The 20933-nt window shown below is 34.7% G+C and overlaps 2 protein-coding genes across 8 annotated transcripts in view; one reads left to right on the top strand and one right to left on the bottom strand.

Annotated features, from left to right (window-relative positions):
• Window positions 1-11946, bottom strand: part of cnih3 (cornichon family AMPA receptor auxiliary protein 3) — a 68350-nt gene extending 56404 nt beyond the window's left edge. For all 4 annotated transcript variants that reach the window (XM_021468659.3, XM_068215673.2, XM_687375.9 and 1 more), the window contains exon 1: window positions 11420-11946. In XM_021468659.3, coding sequence (XP_021324334.1) covers window positions 11420-11497 — 78 coding nt within the window. In that variant the 5' untranslated portion in view covers window positions 11498-11946. The remainder of the gene's footprint in view (window positions 1-11419) is intronic.
• An 810-nt stretch (window positions 11947-12756) lies between these two features.
• On the top strand, window positions 12757-19898 carry spats1 (spermatogenesis associated serine rich 1). 4 transcript variants are annotated; one of them, XM_017352736.4, is made up of 7 exons: window positions 12799-13030; window positions 13807-13896; window positions 14240-14364; window positions 15931-16098; window positions 17250-17364; window positions 19274-19336; window positions 19432-19898. In XM_017352736.4, the coding sequence occupies exons 1-7, from the start codon at window positions 13020-13022 to the stop codon at window positions 19553-19555; spliced, it is 696 nt and encodes a 231-aa protein (XP_017208225.2). In that variant the 5' UTR covers window positions 12799-13019; the 3' UTR covers window positions 19556-19898. The 4 variants fall into 4 exon arrangements, with proteins under 4 accessions (XP_021324332.2, XP_017208225.2, XP_073789646.1 ...); XM_017352737.3 differs by having other exon boundaries at window positions 12918-13030; window positions 14224-14364; XM_021468657.3 differs by lacking the exon at window positions 15931-16098 and having other exon boundaries at window positions 12757-13030.
• Window positions 19899-20933: the final 1035 nt, after the last annotated feature.

Genomic DNA, 20933 nt, shown 5'->3' with positions numbered 1-20933 from the left:
GTTCACCCTCCTGTTTTTGCCGAAATTCTCCCATATTTTGCCATCCTATCCCTCTTTCTTTACATTAAAGCTGTGCGTCGATCGTCGCCTTTCAAATGCAACCTCTGAACCAGTGAATGCATGTATAAGCGCTGATTGACAGACGCGCTCCGTATAATAAACTGATCCCAGATCAGCTTCTGTACACGCCATTTAAAGTGACATGACACCTCTGTTATCAAACAAGTGAGCTGCAAAAGAATCTCTCGTTTTGTTTTTTTTGATAACAGAGATGTCTCTGTAAGAATGCACAGATCTATAATGAAAGCATTCCATTACTTTAGAAACTGTTTGTGCTCATTTAAGAGAAAATTAGCTGTTTAAAATAAAACATGCAGGACGGAGATGTTTACTTATTATTCAGTGTATTTGTCTGTCCAGGGCCGGAGTGGGACTCCTTTTCAGCCCTGGAGTTTCAAGCCTCAGACCGGCCCACCTCAGTTCACGACTGACTATATTAAAATTAGGTCATTACAATTCAGTTTCTAAATACACTATCACGTCTTTTTTTTTAAGAAAACAGCTGCTTTAGAACTTCAAATGTTCAACAACCCTAACAGTATTATATGTCTTAACAATAAAAATGAAAAAAAAACAAACATACTCAGACGAGGATCGAACCCAGGACAGCGGCATCGTATTCTAATGTGCTAACCACTGGACCACAACAGTTCGATATTTAGAGGTGACTCATTCGAGTCATGATTAACCTGCAGGCTGGTTATATATAAAAAGAGCAGAGCTGCGGTAAAATAATGAATAAGAAGACTGTGGTCAAGTAAATAAATAAATTAATTTTAAAAGTGTGACTGCTGAGAGCAACAGATTCTGGAGCTAGGGACACCGGCCCTCGCGGCCAAAAAACGGACCGGCCCACCGGGAATTCTCCTGGTCCTCCCGATTAGCCAATCCGGGCCTGTGTCTGTCTGTTTAAACATGCACCCTCTGGTTCAGAGGTTGCATATGAAAGGCAACGATCGATGCACAGCTTTAATGTAAAGAAAGTGAATGCAGACATTTTAATATCAATTTTAGCGTGCTTTCAAGATTAAAAATATGAGAGAAATATGGGATAATACTTAATGATAGGATGATAGTGGGATAGAATGGTAAAATACAGGAGAATTTCGGCAAAAACGTGAGGGTTTACATGAATGAACAGGAAGTGTTTGTGGAGAAACAGTTTTGCAAGATAACGCAAGACATCTTTGCGAGGGAACGCAAAACATCTTTGCAAGGGAACGCAAAAAAAACGTAAAAATATGTTTTCCTATCACTCTGTTTTTTTTCTCCCACCCAGTTTTTTTTTTTCTTCCACCAATTTTTTTTCCCCCACCATCATGTCCCTTCCGGGTCTCCGTATAAAATGATACACAGAAATGTCATATTTAAAAAGCAACAGCTAAATAGTGTAAAAAGTGAAACCTTTTTTATAGTAAAAGATGCTGTAAATCATTGTGCTTTATGTAGCGAAAATGTATTCAGATTGCGAGACACATGAAATTATCCCCTGTAGTAAGTGCATTAGAGCAGAAATGGTCTTGTGGTGCCTCATGGCTATAGAACATTCACAACGCAAGAGAAGCTTAAATTAAAGTTTGATCAAATTAGACAAGCTTATTTCCCCTGTTACAGACCAAACTGCCCTGCATTGCCTCTCCTGTAGTCTATCAATGGTCTCTCAATTCTGTAGGTGACAGTCAGCACAAGGGTTTGATTTTCTCTCTTTTTCTTCTTGGCCATCAGATAATCATGTGTGCGATGTAACCACTATATTACTCGAAAAAAATAAAACATACACACTTTAAAACCTGGCCATCCTTTAATAATCACATTTAAATTTATACCACGAAAGGGGAATCACTGAGCCATGGAAACTACACAAGTGACATATTAATAACTGAACACTACTCTAAATGTTGATGAAGCATAAAAAGCACTTAAAACAGGTTGGTTTAATTTAAGATTGGGTTTAAACCTGACAGAGGCGCTTGAATTTTAATCACTTGTAAAAAATAGAGTATTTTCTTGCATTCTTTTTTTCTAAGATGCATCTAAAAAGTCAGTGCAACTAAAACAGAATATCAACAAAGAATGTAACATGTGCACAGTGTATCCATGTGGAAACATTGCTGTTTTGTTCCCTATGTGACATCGGTTAACCCATTTGGGGATTACGTTTCATTGAAAAAAAAGCTGAGCTGACTGCACAACTGTACTGTATATAAGCTTATGTGATGTGTTTATGTGATGCACTGAACAATAGTTTTTAACTGCTTTAGTGCAGATCTTTCCAATGATTCCAAGTCATAAACATCCTCATCTGTCTATCTGTCATGAGAGAATGTGGCTGTGTGAAATGATGGATTGTTGTGTGATTGCCTGCTGCACTGTCTACAAATGTTTTTAGGTTTGACCTAGCCTCTAACACTATTATTTCCTGAATTGTGTTAGTATTAACTTAACTAATCCTCTTAGTGGTATTACCCATTGTTCTGGGTTAGAGCCCATCCTAATACTAGCTCACATAAGCCAGATGAGAAAAATAACATAGTCTCATTGGAAAACATGTGTTTACTTGAGAAGATTTTGGGTTAATTTAACTCAAATTTAAGTAAAATAGACAAATCTGATTTGTCCATAGTTTACCCAACATTGGGTTAAAACAGAGCAGCATTTTGAAAAACAAAAATTTATTTAACTGTTAGCAATACATCAACATCTTGTATTCTTTCCACAGTTAATGTATACAGGGGGCTAAAACTCATATTTCTACCCAAATCCTTGCATAGGAATGTTGTTTTTGTCCAAATTTATGTCAAATATGGGTTGAAACAAGCCAGCATCCTGCTAATTCAAGTGGTTTTAACACTATTTTAACACTATTTTGGGTCAAATTTGAACAAACCTAACCACTGGGAAAAAGGGGATTACATTTAAATTAAACATTTACCAAACAAGTGTTGAGTTGGTCTTTGTTTGACCCATTCATTCATTCATTTTCTTTTTTCAATCACTGGGGAACACTCATACACTCTCATTCACACATACACTACAGCCAATTTTAGCTTACCCAATTCACCTATACCACATGTCTTTGGACTTGTGAACTTCTAGAGGAAACCCACGTGAACGGGAGGAGAACATGCAAACTCCACACAGAAATCTCTTCTGACCCAGCGACCTTTATGCTGTGAGGCAACAGCACTACCTACTGCGCCACTGCGTCGCCCATGTTTGACATAATGATGGGTTAATACAACCCAACATTTTTTTGAGTGAATGATGTTAGTGTCACTTAACCAGTTTCATACGTTTTACTTTTGTGATAGTAGGAATGGTTGTTTCTGTCCAAATTTGGGTCAAATATGGGTTGAAACAAGTCAGCATCCTGCAAATTGCTGAGTGGTTTTTATCAAAATTGTGGGTCAAATTTGAACAGACCCAACCATTGGGTTAATTGGGATTAAATTTAAATAAAACTTTAATCAAACAAGTGTTGAGATTGTCCATGTTTGACCCAATGGTGGGTTAATACAACCCAACATGTTTTAGAGTGAATGATGCTGGCATCACTTAACCAGTTCCATATGTTTTATTTTTCTGATAGTAGGAATGGTTGTTTCTGTCCAAATTTGGGTCAAATATGGGTTAACACTAGCCAGCATCCTGCAAATTGCTGAGTAGTTTTAACAAAATTGTGGGTCAAATTTGAACAGACCCAACCATTGGATTAATTAGGATTAAATTAAACTTTTATCAAACAAGTGTTAAGATTGTTCATGTTTGACTCAATGTTTAAATTTAACTGGAAATAAGAAAATCATTATCTGTAGTAAAGTCATGTCACAATTCATAATGTGTTATTATACTCCAAACAACATTGGGCTGTCATAACCAGGAACATGGACAAACCAAATGTTGGGTTACGTCAACCCAGTATGGTTTTGAAAGTAAGAACACTTTCTCCAGAGATCAGGGCTGCGTCTGAAATCATCTACTAGTCAGTAGGTACACTGCAAAAAATGCTTTTCTTGTTTAGATTTTTTGTCTTGTTTCTAGTCTAAATATCTAAAATGTCTTATATCAAGAAGAATTTTCTTGACAAGCAAAACACACTGTCTTGTTTTGAGAAATAATATGCCAATATTAAGTGAGTTTTTCCTTAAAACAAGCAAAATAATCTGCCAATGGGGTAAGCAAATTAATCTTGTTTTTTCTTTTGACGTAAGATTATTTTGCTTACCCCATTGGCAGATTATTTTGCTTATTTTAAGAAAAAACTCACTTAATATTGGCATATTATTTCTCAAAACAAGACAATATGTTGTGCTTGTGTATACCATTCTTCTTGATTTAGGAATTTTTAGATATTTAGACTAGAAACAAGACAAAAAATCTAAGTAAGAAAAGCATTTTTTGCAGTGTACTGCATTAGAATTTAAACGTACTATTCGACTGTTAGAAAAGTACATTCCATATAGTATAATTGTGAGCAGTATGAATAGAACTTGGACGTTTTGCATCTGCCGTTTTGACATTATCATGTGACCTTCTCATGCCAGTTTCACTCCCATTCATGATTTCTCTCGTAGTGCATCATGGGATAGCATAGCGTCCAACAGATGCGCACTTTAGAATCGCCAGAAATAGTAGGTCATCCAGGTACTTCTCGCATACTGTTTTTCGAGTTTTATGAATTCAGACATACTACTCTACTCTCATACTGCTTTTAGTGTACTATAGACCATATGGTCATGACATTGGCCCAAAAACATTTCCTGCTTCTTGGCAAACTGTTTCATAACTGTAGCAAGAAACAATTCAATCATAGCTTTGCGTTAAAAAAGCTATCACAACATCATTTTTTAATTTTTTGACCTTACTGGATTCTTGGGAGCTATGGTAATGAAAAATGTAATAGAGGAAATATATTAGGACCATTGTTATATATAGACCTCAAAATGGTCTATATAGTATTTGTAACCCCGCCGGTATGCAATTTCAGATTGATTTGTAAACAAACAAATTTTGGTGTTGGCGTCACATAATCAGTTCTATACGTCTTGTTTTTCTGATGGTAAACTAGCTTGTTTGCTCCTATGCTAGAGCACTTAAATGTCAGTGTAGAGTGTTCTTGTACATAAGAACACCAAGACTACAAAGACATGAAGAAACAAATTAACATGTATAAAAAGTATACAGTGGTCAGCATATATGCGTACACCCTATTTTGAAAATGGATACATTTATCAATTTCTCATTGAATATGGGTAATATATTTTGTTGCATTTAAACAAAACTGATTTATTAAACAGATATATTTTTTTAAATAATATTTTAGTCATATAACATCTTTAGAAATGGAAAGATAATACATTTAAACTCATGCAAAATATTGTATGTATTGTATGTATGTATGTATGTATATATATATATGTATATGTCTATGTTTGTGTGTGTGTGTGTGTGTGTGTGTGTGTGTGTGTATGTATGTATATATATATATATATATATATATATATATATATATATATATATATATATATATATATATATATATATATATTTTTTTTTTTTTTTTTATCTTGATTTTTGCTATTTTCGAATTTAAAAAATATAAATTTTTCCATAACATTAATTTGTGCTACTAATTTTTGAACCGTTAATCGTTATTGTAAGTTATTTTGTTAAATGAGCTCCAGTTTTCACTTCAGTACTGACTAATCTAATGTATATGCACAAATATAATATTGTAAAGCTTCCTATAGAAAATATTAATTCAAATGACAAATTTGTGGGAGTGTACTCTGATGCTGAGCACTGTACATGTTCCAAGCCTTTATTCTTATTAGCTGAGCCATGTTTCAAAATTGTAACTTACTTCAGAAACATACCATGAGTTATCAGTATTGTACATCATTATGTAACTCTGTCTATGTATATCCACTCTGAAAGGTGCTGGGTTGTCAAAATCCAATATTAGGTAAAATATAAACATACATCATTGGGTTATTTTTTTTTAAATACAAAATTTACATTACACTTCTTATCGAAATGTTTATGTTTGCATATATTTGAGCCATCGTTGGATTATAACTACCCTGCCTTTTAAGTGTTGTATGCTCATCGAGTTTAATGATGCTTCATACATGCAAACTTAATTATAAATCAAATTATTTCATACTATGAAACACCTTCACCACTGACCACAGTTACATTTGGAGTTACATTAATACTTCAAATTACCTCAGGAAATGTGATTTTATTCCACGTTTGCTTTATTAACACTGATGGTTAAGTTTAGTTTTAGTGTAGAGTAGGTGGAAGATTATTTTCAAACACCAGCATTAAACTTTAAATGCCACTGGGCATTTCACTTACGAACAGCCGAAATATGTACAGCAAGCAGTGTAATAAACTTTTGCCACATCCATGTTCATCTGCTTTAAAAAAAAACAAGATTTGAACAGCACTCACTAGACATTTAATTTCCAAACTGTTGGAAATTAAAATGACGTCACCAGCACGTTTTTATTTTCTGAGTTTGTGAACACTGAAAGACATAAACAACTATTTAGTATGGCTAAGATGTTCGTGTCTGGCAGAATGGATTTGTGTTTAATGTACTAATATTATTCAAGTCATGTTAGCATGTGCAAGACTGTGTGCAGCACATTAGTCTGCAGTTCAGCTTGTAGAATAATCAAGTTGACCTCCAATGTTTAACAAGAGCTCTTTGAAGTAGCTTGCAGGATTGCTGAACTATACATCTCAATGATACGTTCAACTCTTCACAGATGAACGCACCATTGCATTCATGGATAATCTGTTAAATACTGCTCTAAACTGCACATCCTTGCCAGGCATTCTGTGGGCATTAATGTGTTTTAGTTTCTACTGGCTGTGAAAGTCTACTCGAAACATCTGCTGAGGGAGCTTTTGACTCTCAGTGTTAGTTAAGCTAATGTGGGGATCATTTCCCCTCAGATGTAGAATAACACACATGGGGGAATATGCAGATTAGGCATCCCTTCAGATCCCTTTGAAAAGGACTACAGATAGATTCTGCTATGCTTGTAGTGTGAGTTGACATAAAGAAGACAGATGTGTTGGAATACATTCATTACTTTTGCATATAATTACTTTTAGTAAGTGCTGTTTCACAAAACTTGTTGGTACACTCCTGAAAATGAAGGTTGTTGGTATTGATGGTTCCATAAAGAACCTTTAACAAACATGTAAACATTCCATTGCACAAAAGGTTCTTCAAAGTGGAAAAGATCATTCAAATTGTGTTTGCTAGATCTTTAAATAACTGTTTATGAAATGTTATTACAGTTCCTGTTTTAGAATCTTTATTTCTAAAAGCGGTGATATTTTAAAGAGCACCTATGATAACAATTATCTTTTGGAAGCTGTTTGGACAGAATGTGTGCAGGTATAGTATGTCCACATTCATATTGGGGTGATATAAAGACAATACGTCTATTTTTTAACATCCCTGATGTTAAAATAGGATCCAAATCCCTTCCATTTTGAGGCCCACCGCAACGTTACAGTTTCCTCATCCACCAAATTGACTGACAGTATTAAAATGTCCCCGTAGTAATGAGTATAAACATGTCAACAAGCAGGACGTGTGCAAAGCAACCAGGATAAAAAGATCAAGAGTTTTACAAGTTTAAAACATTTTTAAAGCAGTGTATGTTTGTAATGAATTACTGAATTGAAGCTGTCCCCGCGTCAGCTCATGACTGATTCTCCAATCAGATGATTCCTAACTCACTATAAATAAACAGTTTTTCTTATCTCACTATCTTCGTCTTGATTAGCACTGTTGCCTCACAGCAAGAATGCCTCTGATTAAAGTCCCTACTAAACCAGATGACATTTCTGTGCAGAGTTTGCTCGTTCTGCCGGTGCTCACGTGGGTTTTTCCCAGGTTCTCCTCCCATATTTCAAAAACTGACAACTACAGAAAGTTGAAAACACAAAATTGATACCATAGCCAAGCTCTTAGCTAGTACACCTCTCCTCAGTCATCCATATCCGTCATTTAGCTGGAAATAAGCCCGGGGGACTTTATCAAGATCTACCTAAGCTCAAACTCCCCTCTCGCCCTGCAACTGGGAGGGAGCCCAGGGCTCGAGGATCTCATGAGCTCAGGGCTTTCTCCCAGGACAGCATGCCAAACAAGCTTTATTATCAATCATCAGCTAAGTGTGAACTTTTGAAATTGGTATTATTTTGTACATTAACAAAACGGATATCCACACAGCAGTGTATTTTAACGTGTATCCTGTCACATTTGCGAACAAAAACATTGCAAAGTTAGACACGAGAGCTGTGTGTGTGTGTCCGCTGAGTATGTGCGTGAACTTTGTAGCAACATTTTGTGTAACTCATTGTTGCAATTTCCCAACAAATACATCAAATAATCATTGGGAAATTATTGCTGCAGTATTTCTCACAAACATTACATGAAAACTGCTTCCTTCATGTCTGTCACTGTGCTGTTTATCTGACACAGCCGAGGCAGAGATTGAAGTACACTCTAACAGGCATGTGGGAGCTGTGGGCGGGGAGAACTAGCATTAAATGCACAGGCAACGAAAACAGCAACATTGTGTTCAAAGTAGGGTTGTAACGGTATGAATTTTTCACGGTATGATAATCGTCTAAAACAATACCACGGTTTCGCGGTATACGGTATGTTACAAATGTTACAAAATAATAGAACAGTGAAGCAAATTTGACTTTTTCCAAATAATATATTTTTAGTTACTATAAACACCACTTACAATGAACAAATAAAAAATAAGAAAATAATAAATAATGTGTCAAAGTCCAAATAAAGTCCAAATAAACATGGTGCAAATCCTCAGTAAAAAATAGATATAAATATTTACTATACTATAAATAGTTACATAACGAAACTAGATTCAATATGGAACATCCTTAGGTTTTATGTGCCAGCATGGATATGGTTGTCAGTGGATATGGATTTGAATATGGTTGTCTGCAATGCAGACTGACAAACCGCTGCATCTTCATTTGCGTCTTTTGAAAACAGCAAGAGCAGCAGTTCGTCTTTGCTGTGTCACTGTTTTGTCATGTTTCTGTGCTGCTGTGCATGCAAAAGTACTTAGTATGAGAATTATTTCATGCAAAACTTTTTTTTTTTGCGTTTTATTTAGCCGCGCACAAATGTATGCCTTTCTCTCATTCCGTGTTGTTCAAAAAGCTTGGTCCACAAACAAAAGCGAAACCTATGCTTATTGGTTGTGATATAGCGAGTTTGAACCAATCTGGGCATGGAGGAGGGACAATGCATCAATGTATCATGTCTGATTTGTCCGGAGACACAGTGACGAGCGTTTCTTTGTCAAATCAGCGTTGTCAAATGTTGATGACGTAACCACACTGATTCCGGAGCCTCTGAAAGTCCGCGAATATTATGTGATACAGCACTGGAAAGCTGAGATTCTCTTCTTTATGCCAATCTTTGAATTGTATGAATCGGATCAGCGGATCAAAAGTTATTAAACATTTAAGAGCAATACTTATTTTTAGCCGCGGGCGGCTGTCTCGGTCTTTAAGGGTTAAAACCGTTGATATGCAATTGTTCATGGTATGATAATCGTGCACGTTCAAATCATGGTAAACCGTCATACCGGTATATTGTTACAACCCTAGTTCAAAGCAGAAATTTCTTATCTTCTGAAAGCTATAACAATTATTTTATGGAGACACATTATGGAAACACAAAACGTTTATCTTAAATCTTGAAAAGGGGTAGGTGCCCTTTAAATACAAATTTCTGCCCATACAAAATTAGCCATGTGCACTATTGTTCCAAAATTTCAGCAGTCATGACTTGTCCACAATCCATAAACTTTCAGAAATTAGTCTATTTTGTTTTATATACAGTAAAGATTTCTTATTATTACAAATGTTGAAGAAAGTCTGAAGGTTCAAGAGTTTTTTTAAGATAATTTCATTAAAAAAATTGAGCTGGATTATTTGAAAAAAAAAAAAATGAACTTAATAACCCCAAACTTTTGAACGGCCATGTACTTGAACACAACTTTTGTCTAGAAATAAATAAATCACAAATATTATATAACAGTAGATTTTGTGCTGGTGCCTTTATGGAGGGCTCTTAAAAGCGTGAAATGCTCTTTCATAGAATATTGTCCCTGTCTTCTGCTTTTCACACCACAGCTCAAGATAATCTCTTGGGATTTTCTGCATTCATGTGATGCCATCACTACTTTTTATGTACAGTATAAATAAAGTTGTGTGTATTACTGAATAAAACACAATGCCTTAAAGATGCTGGGTGAACGATACTCATCAAGTAATATTCTGAACTGCAACAAACACCTCAAGCAAATCTCTTTTAATGCCAGGTTGATGTGTTTTATTTTTGCACTGCTTAAAACTACAATGACAGAGCTGTCTCATGATCTCTGCCATATCGTAAGTGCAGTCAACACAAAAACAGAAGCTAAAGTGTAAAATGCATTCAGTTTTCTGACACGAAAGGCGACTGACATGGCAGGATTTTCCTACTGTGTGCTGATCAAATTAAATCTATTAAAGATTCAAAAGCTGAAACGGCTGGGGACAGCATTCCTGCCTGCCATACAAAACATCTGACAAATAAAAAAAAAAACTTCTGTTAGAAGAACCAAATGACATTAGTGGAGATATTGGAAATAGATTAGTTTAATGATGCCTTACTAAAAGGTTTGGGTTAACTGTGATGTGCTCATAATTACCCCTTATTTAACCCTTGGGGCTATAATGTCTGTTGCTATGCAAAAGCAAGCCTAGGGCAAACGACTGTGCTGACCCAAATCTAGAGCAGTCTTGCAGTGCTGTGAATGTGAGCGAGCGCTTTAATGCAGCTTTCCTTATGGAAGAAAAAAATAATGTTACACCTTGCAAAAAGTGCACAGACATAAAGCTCAGCTCAACATCAAAACAGGTCAAGCACTGGAAAATAACACAGCTGTAGCTTAAAAGAGGTTCAGCACAGTTATACATGGATATAATCCATCTGAAACAACCCATAAAGGTGCTTTAGTCATTAAAGAAAGGTAGAGCGGTGGGAAAACCCACGAAAGGTGTGCAAAAGACTTCCCTCGCACATGCTGGTGCCACCAAGTCAGGGTCTGCGTCAATGCTGTCGCCCAGTCACTATTCATTGAAAAGCAAACGATCATAGTTTGGTGATGTAAGACATGGCAGAGATATCAGGGAGCCTTTGATCAGGTGCTGGACAGTTTTGTCTGATGCAGCAAACACATGCATGCATGCCATCCTGCAGCAATATATTTACACAAAGCACGCCAAAGATGCAAACACTTACATGCCAGATCGCGAAGAAGATGAGAGAAGCACAGAGGACAAGGGAAAGCATGTAGCAAAAGGCAGCGAAAGTGAACATAATTGAGAGGAAACTGGAAGGAAAATCTCCAGGAGAGAAGACGATGCTCAGCGCCAAACTGGACTGAATGAATGGAAGCAGTTACGGGGCACGCGAGAGGGAGAGCATCATGATCTTCTGCTTAATATTTGCAACAATGTGTTGCAAACCTTGGCTCCAGTTCACTGCGATCTCTTCGCCATATTCACCAATGAATAATAATTACAAAAATAAAAGTCCGGTGGCGTGGCGATATTGCGCGAGTTGCAGCTCTGTGGCGAAGTCCATATGGAGATCAAGGCATTTGTGGCCAACGATGCATTAACATTGTCCCGTATGGTGTCGTCGGCATTTATAGTCCATTAAAGATGAAGAATGTGCGCAGTGAGGACTTTAGAAATACAGAAGTTTGAGTTAAATCACTGACACGCGGTCCTGGCGATCAGTTCACCTTCCCAAACAGAAGGCGCAAGAATATGCTGGCTAACAGGTGGATTTAAAGAGCTCTCTCTCTCTCTCTCTCTCTCTCTCTCTCTCTCTCTCTCTCTCTCTCTCTCTCTCTCTCTCTCTCTCTCTCTCTCTCTCTCTCTCTCTCTCTCTCTCTCTCTCTCTCTCATCACTGGGTCAAATCATGTCCCATAACGTTATTTGCAATAACTTTTTAAAAACATAATTTAGCCTACATTTACAATGCAAATTATTTTTTGCATAATAACGCATCTGAAGCTGGAATACTTGGATTAAAGAAATAAACTATAATGCATGCTATAATCTTTTAGAAATAGTTATCTTTTATGAGATTTCACAGTTATAATATCATTCTCAGATATATGAAATTTGTGAATATCAGTCCTCATGCTGACTTTCCACTTAGCATAACATTTTATCTGCAGTTCAGAAAGACTCTAGTAGCCTATTTATTATTATTATTATTATTATTATTATTATTATCAGTGTTATTATTATTTACTTTTTTTGTATAATTGTTGTTGTCGTTGTTGTTTTTAAAAATGGATTTGTTCCCAGTAGCCTTCAATAAAAATTTTCGTCAGTATATCTATTTTTTTCTGAGCATTTTTTTTCCCAAAATAAATAAATAACTATAGTAACGCCAATAATCAGCCTTAAAAGCGTATTTTATTGTTAGATATTTAGCCAAGACAGGAAAAAGATTTAAGAAAAAAAAAAGTAAAAAAAAAATGGATTTAGGGGGAAAAATGGTTTTATTGCGCCATCTTGCGTTTCGACAAACCAAAGTCAGGCAATCTGAAAAAAAATCTGACGTATTTCGTAACAAAAAACAAACAAATAAATATTGACCTAATGAATAAAGAATGCACATAGCCTGTATCAGTCAATAAATGATTAGCCTATAAGTGAATACAAAATCTTATTATAAGTGTTTTGTATACAAACATCAGTAAACATGTAGCGTTTTGTTTGTGTTCTCCGAGCAACGGATTATAACAATGGTCAAATCTGCAGCCTTTAACTCTCTTTTGAAACACCGTCACTCTATAACAACGCCTTTGTAGCCTACAGAATGGACAAGAGGTAAGATTACTATTAACATAGTTCTCCCAGGCTATATAAATAATGTAGAAATACCACAAATTGAACAAAATTGATGTGAATTTTGTTATGATGTTAAAGAATGTCGAGCAACTTTTTGTTTAGTGTTTCAAGACTATTTTTGAAAACGTCTCTATAACTTCTGTATTTTGGAGGTCCACACACATTTTATTTTACTTTAAAAGTATCCAATTTGTGTACAGAGTTTAATATTATTATTTTTTTGCTTGCTTACTTTGTTACTTAAACTTTAATTATTTTTCCCTATTGGCATGCTGTAATCTTTCTCTAAAATTAGCATTTTTATCAGGCTCCTGTGTAGGCCTATGTTCAGTAATATCACTTTTATGGCAAAGAATAAGTCATTTTCCTTGTCTTTAAAGTAAAATATCTCAACATAAACAAAGGAGGCTGAGAAACAATGTTAATTTTTGATGGAAATGTCAAACGACACAGAGGTTTTGCATCTTAACTCTTCACATATTCTCCTTTTTATTTTCATAGTTGTTGTGAGGTGCAACATAGGTTTTGTATGTATTCTAATATAATAATGAACAAATAAATAAAATGAGTGTTACCACAACATCTGTCTTAGCTTTTTAACATTTGTGTCATAGAGAAATTAATGACTAAATAATTTAACTTGACTTCAAATTGTATACAAATATATGTTATACAATTCATCTCAAGCAGGCTTACATTCAAGATTCAAAATGCATGCTATAACAGATTATTCCCTTTATTATTATCATAATTAGGAAACCCACAGAGAGTGAGTCATTCTGGAGTTTTGGAAAAGAACGGGACTTCAAACCTCACATTACACACATTGAGCCTGTGCTCACTGAGTAAGTATTTCATAAATCAATTTATTATTCCCATAACTAGTATTAAAAATTGATTAATACAGTTGAAATTACTTTTAAGTGACAGCTTTTCAAATTTCCCTTTGGTTTCTGAAGCGGGGAAAGCAGGTATTATTGTATAATTTAAATTGCTAATCAAACTGAATACTTGAGTGGATTTTTTGATTTTGGTTACAGCATTAAAGCTAGTTTTAATGCATTTGTAATCTGTCCCTGATTATATTTTCAAATGAATAAGTTAAATATAACGTCCAAATTAGTGCCATTGAAATGTTTTTTTTCCTCTACACTACATTAATGTGATGCCAGTGCCTTTGGTTATTAGATGTGACCTTGACTGGAAATCCCATCTGCGCTGGATACCTGAACCTCGATACAGCGATGCCCCATTTCCACACATCAAAGACATAAAGTTTCCAAGTGAAAGAAAACTCATGAGATCATTCCCACGTGAGTCAGGCTATCAGTAGTTAAAGTCTGTTTATTAGTTTTAATAAAAAGGATCTCTTGTAGAACATATACTTCCCTACACTGCAAAAATGCTTTTAATGAGAGCTTTAGTTTTGTTTCTAGTCAGAAAACCCAAAAATTCTTAAATCAAGAAACATTTTCTAGACAGATAAAAAAATATAGTTTTGTTTTTAGAATTAATAAGTCAAAATGAACTGTGTTTTATATATATATATATATTTAATTTCTTTAAACAATCTGCCAGTTAGGTAAAACTGCAAAAGTCATTGAAAAGTCATTGAATTTTATTAGTAAAATGTATATAAACCCTGTACAGTTGAAGTCAGAATTATTAGCCCCCCTTCAAAGTTATTTTTCTTTTTTTTTAAATATTTCCCAAATAATGTTTAACAGAGCAAGGAAATTCTCACAGTATGTCTGATAATAGTTTTTCTTCTGGAGAAAGTCTTATTTGTTTTATTTCGGCTAAATTAAAAGCAGTTTTTAATTAAAAAAAAACATTTTAAGGTCAAAATTATTATTATACAATAACTTAACTAATTACTCTAACCTAATTAGTTAAGCCTTTAAATGTCACTTTAAGCTCTATAGAAGTGTTTTTAAAAAAATATCTTGTCAAATATTATTTACTGTCATCATGGCAAAGATAAAATAAATCAGTAATTAGAAATTAGTTATCAAAATTATTATGTTTAGAAATGTGTTGAAAAATTATTCTCTCTATAAAGTAAATGAGGGGCTGATTATTCAGGAAGTTTAATAATTCTTACTTCAACTGTTCATGTTTATGATTAGATACGTTGATCATTAATATGACCACAAATATGTCAAATCTGTTTTTATAAAAATTGGGCATTTATGGGCATTTAGTTTATTTATTTAATTGTTTAACTGCTACTGTAACTAATATGTTTTGGATAAACCATGACTTTTCTGAAGTAAATGTAATGTATCATAACTGATTCAACAATTATTTGAGACATGATACATTTCATCACATATGCAGTTTCCGTCAACACACCATCTAACTTTCATTCATGTTTTTACCTTACTGCGGCTATAATGAATCATTTTCACACATGACTTTACCTCTGCATTCTTTATTACTCTCTATCTTAAAAAAATCTATAATTTATTTAATTTCTTTAAACAATCTACCAGTTGAGTAAATCCCATAATCTTGTTATGAGTTTGAAATAAGATTATTTTACTTTCTTCACTGCAAATTATTTTGCTTGTTTTACAAAAAAAGAAAATAAAATAACATAAATTCACAAGTCCAACTCTAATTTAGACTTGTTGTTTTTGAAAATAAAAAATATTTTTTACTTGTCTAGAAAATGTTGCTTGGTTTAATATTGGATATTTGGACTTGGAAAAAAAAAACTCCAAGTTAGAAAAGCTTCTTTTTTTTTCTTCTTTCTTTTTTTTTTTTGCAGTAGAAGACTTTACTTTTACCCTCTTCTCTGGTATTTATCATTAGATTCCAAGATCCTTTTATTATTATTATTATTATTATTATTATCTTTATTTGTGTCGATTTAGAGGCTAATATGGTGTCTGGGTCTGAATGGAGTTTTTATCCAAACCTTGGACAGCCCAAAACCTATCACAATGGAAAAAGATGTTATATGGATGGCATTAATCATACAAGAAGCACAAGATGCATTTCAGAAAATTCTCTGGAATCATCCATAGGGAAGAAAAAGCAGGGTAAGAGCGACATTATCAATGCTGATGATTACTCCCACTTCTGATATTCCCAGCCGTTTATTTAAAAATAAATTGCATTTAGAAATGCATCTGTCAGGACATTAGGCCATTTGTAATTCTGTGTAATAGATTAGCGTTTGTAGCCTAAGAAACAGTAAGACCTTTAATGAAAGATTTACCCCAAAAAATACATTTCCTTACAATTTCTTCACTTTCACAAGATTCTTTTTCTGTGTTTAACACAAAAGAAAATATTTTAAAGAATGGTAGCTATTTACACCCATAGTAAAAAAAAAATACTATTGAAGTTGATAGCTACTGGTCAACATTCTTCAAATTGTCTTTTTTTGTGTTGAATAGATGAAAGAAAACATAAAGACAACTGGAACATGTGGAGGGTGGGAAAATATCCATTCTTTTTACCGAAACAATTATTTACTCACCCCATACTTGCTGCAAACCTGGTTTACTTTCGTTTTTGTTGTTGAAAGGGTGAGAAAATAACTACTCTTTTCATCCAAAAATTATAACTTTGTTATCATTTTCTCACCTTTTACCATACCTGCCAACACTTCCATTTTCTAGATCTATGAGTCTCCTGGATTTCACACTCATATCCTGCCAACCTCTCATTTTTCTCCAGGGAAAATCATGTAATTTGTATGGCCCATTATAGTTATCAAAATCACTTTTTGCCCATGTTTGTTGCCAGATCTTGCATGAAGCTCATCACCTCACACAATTGATAAAATATTCAAATCTCAAAGAATTTTTACTTCAGTCTGCCAACATACATTACAACGCAGCTGCACTGTTGATTTCTGCGCAGGTAGTAGATGCGGGATTTGAATGGTGACAGTATAGCAATGTCATTATTAGTAGACAATCACCTCTCCTAACCTGGTTTGTTGAGCACGAAAGAAGATAACTTAAAAAAATATGGAAACCTGTAACCACTCATTTCTATAGTTGGGAAAAAAAGATACTATAGAAGTCAATGGGTACAGGGTTTTCAGCTTTCTTCAGAATATCTCTTATTGTGTTCAACAGAAGAAACTCATAAAAGTTTGGAAGTACTTGAGGGTGGGTAAATAATGAGCGAGCTTTCCCTTTAATAAGCGTTATCTTTTTGTTTTTTTGGTTTATTTCAGTGACAGACAAATACAGCAATTACCCATCAAGAAAGGTCAGACCATTTCTAGTTCCAGAGTACAGCCCTGACTTTCATAAATGTGAATCAGCAGCATGGTGCACAACCAATTATGGGTAAGGAATAAAATGTTTACTCCAGACTCAGGACAAGAAAGACCAAAAAGACAAAACTGTGGCCATGTCTATTCTCATTATTGAACAGAAAAATGTCTATTTATTGAAGAAATATGAGCACAGCATTTCAAAGCATTTTTTCGTCAATTAAACTAAATTTCATACAGTTTGGACCCAAATATCATACAACAAATGGCTTTATTTTTATTTGATGTAAAATTATGCTTGGCCGAGAACAGGCAACAGTTTTTCCTTGCTACAGCTATTCCTTGCAAGTTAACTGTATTTACATTGTTTTAACTATGACAATTTTTTTAAATTGTACAAACTAATGTTTGTTTTTCCATCAGGTTTTCTATCATAAAAAATGTCTATGGTCTAAAGGTTTAAAAAGCCCCTGTTTTGCATTAAAAAGGTCATATTTTGGTTTTGGGGGTCTCCAACAACAGGCTGATATGCATGGAAGATCCAAAAACACTTTCATTGTCTTATAATTTGCATTTATTTTTACCTAATTATCCCAACGACAATATGATTCATTCAGTGATTCATTTGTTCCCAAACCCCTCCTTTGCGTGAGGCTAATCTGCGCTGATTGGTCCGATGAACCAGTTTGTTGTGATTTGTGGACTGCGTTCAGCGCGAGACTTAGAGAAAAGTCCACCATGGCTATGAAGTAGCCGGAGTTCAGAGTATATGTGAGAGCCCAATGCAGGAGTGCATTAAAGCAATGCAGTTAAACACCAGTAAATTACTCTATTCTAAACTTTAATCCCAAGTATAAACAACAGAACACATTCAGTAATAATCCACACAGTGGCAAAAGTTGAACTATTTAGAAAATTGACCATGCCACGCACGTGAGTAACAGCTGATGATGGACATACAGTAGCAACAAACAGCAGTAGATTGCAAGCACAAAACACATTTAAATCGGTAAAGGAGAAGGCACGCGTCATGTTTTCAACGTGGTTTTGGACACAATATGTGAAATAGCTCATACAAATTTAACATGAGAGATACATTACAAGCACTGATCTATTACAGATTCGTGATGACAAGCTGCGTGGAGTGATCACAAGACACAATTAACACACAGTTAAATACATATTTTGCAAACCACAGAAAATGAGGCAACGATTTTTATCACACTTTACATGGTGTAGGAAGGAGAAACACTTACAGGATTTGGGGGAAGAAGAAAGTGGTCCATACAAAGTTTGTAACAGTTACTGACTTTGCTTATCCTTCCTTTAATAGCAAAAGGTTGGCGAATCCTGCGCTGCAGCGTAGGTTATTGTATCAATCATCAGAAAAATGACAGGAACAAACACAGCACACAGTTGGCTATACTAGTATATCTTCACATCATTATCAATCCCATGATCCCTCACTCTCCACTAGTGTCTGAAGAGAAAGGCAAGTTCACGTTTTATCCGATCCCACAGTTCACATTTGGAGATGTACCGTATTGTTGCGACAAGTGCAGAAAAAAGATCTGAACAAAGGATGAATCATTTATTTGACTCTTAAGTCGACTAAATAGAATCAATAGTTTTAAACAAAGTGCACTTTCAGATTTAAATCACATCTTGATGTTTCCATTCACTGCATGAATAGAAATTTTCAAAAACACATAATAGGGTCTCTTTAAAAGCAGAAACAAAAGCAAAAAAGCTTTAATATTTTTGTTTTAAATGCATTGCTGTTCTAGAAAATGTTCATGACAATAGAAGTGAAACTATTATGAAATACAATTGAAAACCACTCTTAAAACAAGAACACGGGGGGGAAGGTCAAATGAAGTGCGCTTGCACATTTTAACCTTATGATGTGCTTACAAAATGTTTAAGAATGTTTGTTGAGAGTGGATTTTCTTTCTTTCTTATTTACTTTTGTAATATTCTAGGTCCAGTTCTTGTGGCGCATTGAAGTCACTTATTCACTTAAAACCCCCAACAAAATATAAAAGGTAGGAAAATTAATACGTTTATGGTGGCATGAACCAGCTTCATGGCGAATAAGAAATATGTATAAAACTTACCGCATATTTACTGTACTGTACAGGCCACCAAATGCAGAGAATCATAAAGGTTGTGTGCGAGAGGAGGATATTCTTGAAGTCAAGAGTTTAAACAGTTGGAGACCAGCACCAGACATCTATGACAGGACAGTTCCGCAGGATATGTAATTTGAAAGGTGTTGTTATTGTTAGTGTTTTCTCCTTTGTTAGACACATCTCAGTTTCATCAAAAGTGTTTTCTTTCCTTCAACACCCACTCATGGCTTGCAGTATTTTGGTGTTAATAATTTAGAACTGCACGTTTGACTGAAACAGGACAAAATGCCACAGGCTTCAGACAGTCAAAATGATTTGACCTTTTTCCTTGCCTTATTAGTTGGGCCTCTATCAAATAGATTTTCCTTAATTCCCTGACAAAGACAAATGAAGGTCTTTTCACTTGGTCAAAATGTAATTGCAGGGTAGAATAAGGAGCAGTAAAAACCATCTATGTGCTCTGTTACTTTTGTAATCATTACTGTGTGTGTGGTCTTTCTTTTTCTGTCATACGATTTTATTTTGTTTGCATTTTTTTTCTGTACCGATTAGATTAACCAGAGGTAAATCATGTTTACAGTATTTAGGACAATGGTCTCAAACTCAATTCCTGGAGGACCACAGCTCTGCCCAGTTTAGGTCCAACTACCTCCAACTCACACCTGCCTAATATTCTCTAGTAGACTTGAACACCTTGATTAGTTGGAGCAGCTGTGTTTGATCAAGGTTGGAGCAAAACTGTGCAGAGCTGCGGCCCTCCAGGAATTGAGTTTGAGACCTATGATTTAGAGACAGTGAGTTTGGTCTTTAGTCTTAAAAAAAGGGTTCAAATTTCATGAAATATTCTGTATTCCAGTTGAAAACTGAAAATAAATGTATAGGCATCATTTTTTTTTTTTTAGTCTGAAGCATAGCAGAATTCTCATGTAAAAGCATACAAATTGAGACAAATAAATTAACTAAATTGACAAAAAACACAAGATCCATGAACTTCAGAATTAAAGACAAAACTCTAAAGAGTGTACATGATTTGGTTTCTATATGAACAACTAATCTGAAAAATACTTTTTTTTTTTTTTTCGCATAATCTAACCCTTAAACTTCCCTGAGGACATTTTTGGGCAAAACCATTATATTTAGATTTTTTCAATAGTTCCCTTAAACTGAGCAGTTCAAGACTTGGCTACTGTTTCTGTTTGCCATTTGAACACGCGCACAGACTGCAGGGATGTTTTGCTGAAGTAAAAAAAAAAATTACAGTACTTACAGATGAACTAGGCCCACATGGAATCTGCATGTGTAGAAATCCACATATTTTTGCAGGTTTTGCCCATCATTGGCCACGTTTACACAATTAAAATTACCCAATTCCGATGTTTTGCTCATATGTGATACAGATCGTATCTGTTTTATGACCATATAGACACACACAAACACACACAAAAATGCATGCATTCGAATATTTAGAGATTGGTTTCATGCCTCCTTTATATGTGGACATAAATCAGAT

Source organism: Danio rerio, chromosome 20, assembly GCF_049306965.1.
Source record: "Danio rerio strain Tuebingen ecotype United States chromosome 20, GRCz12tu, whole genome shotgun sequence".
NCBI lineage: Eukaryota > Metazoa > Chordata > Actinopteri > Cypriniformes > Danionidae > Danio > Danio rerio.
Note: the sequence above shows the minus strand (reverse complement) of the source record. Positions and strands in the feature narration are given on the sequence as shown.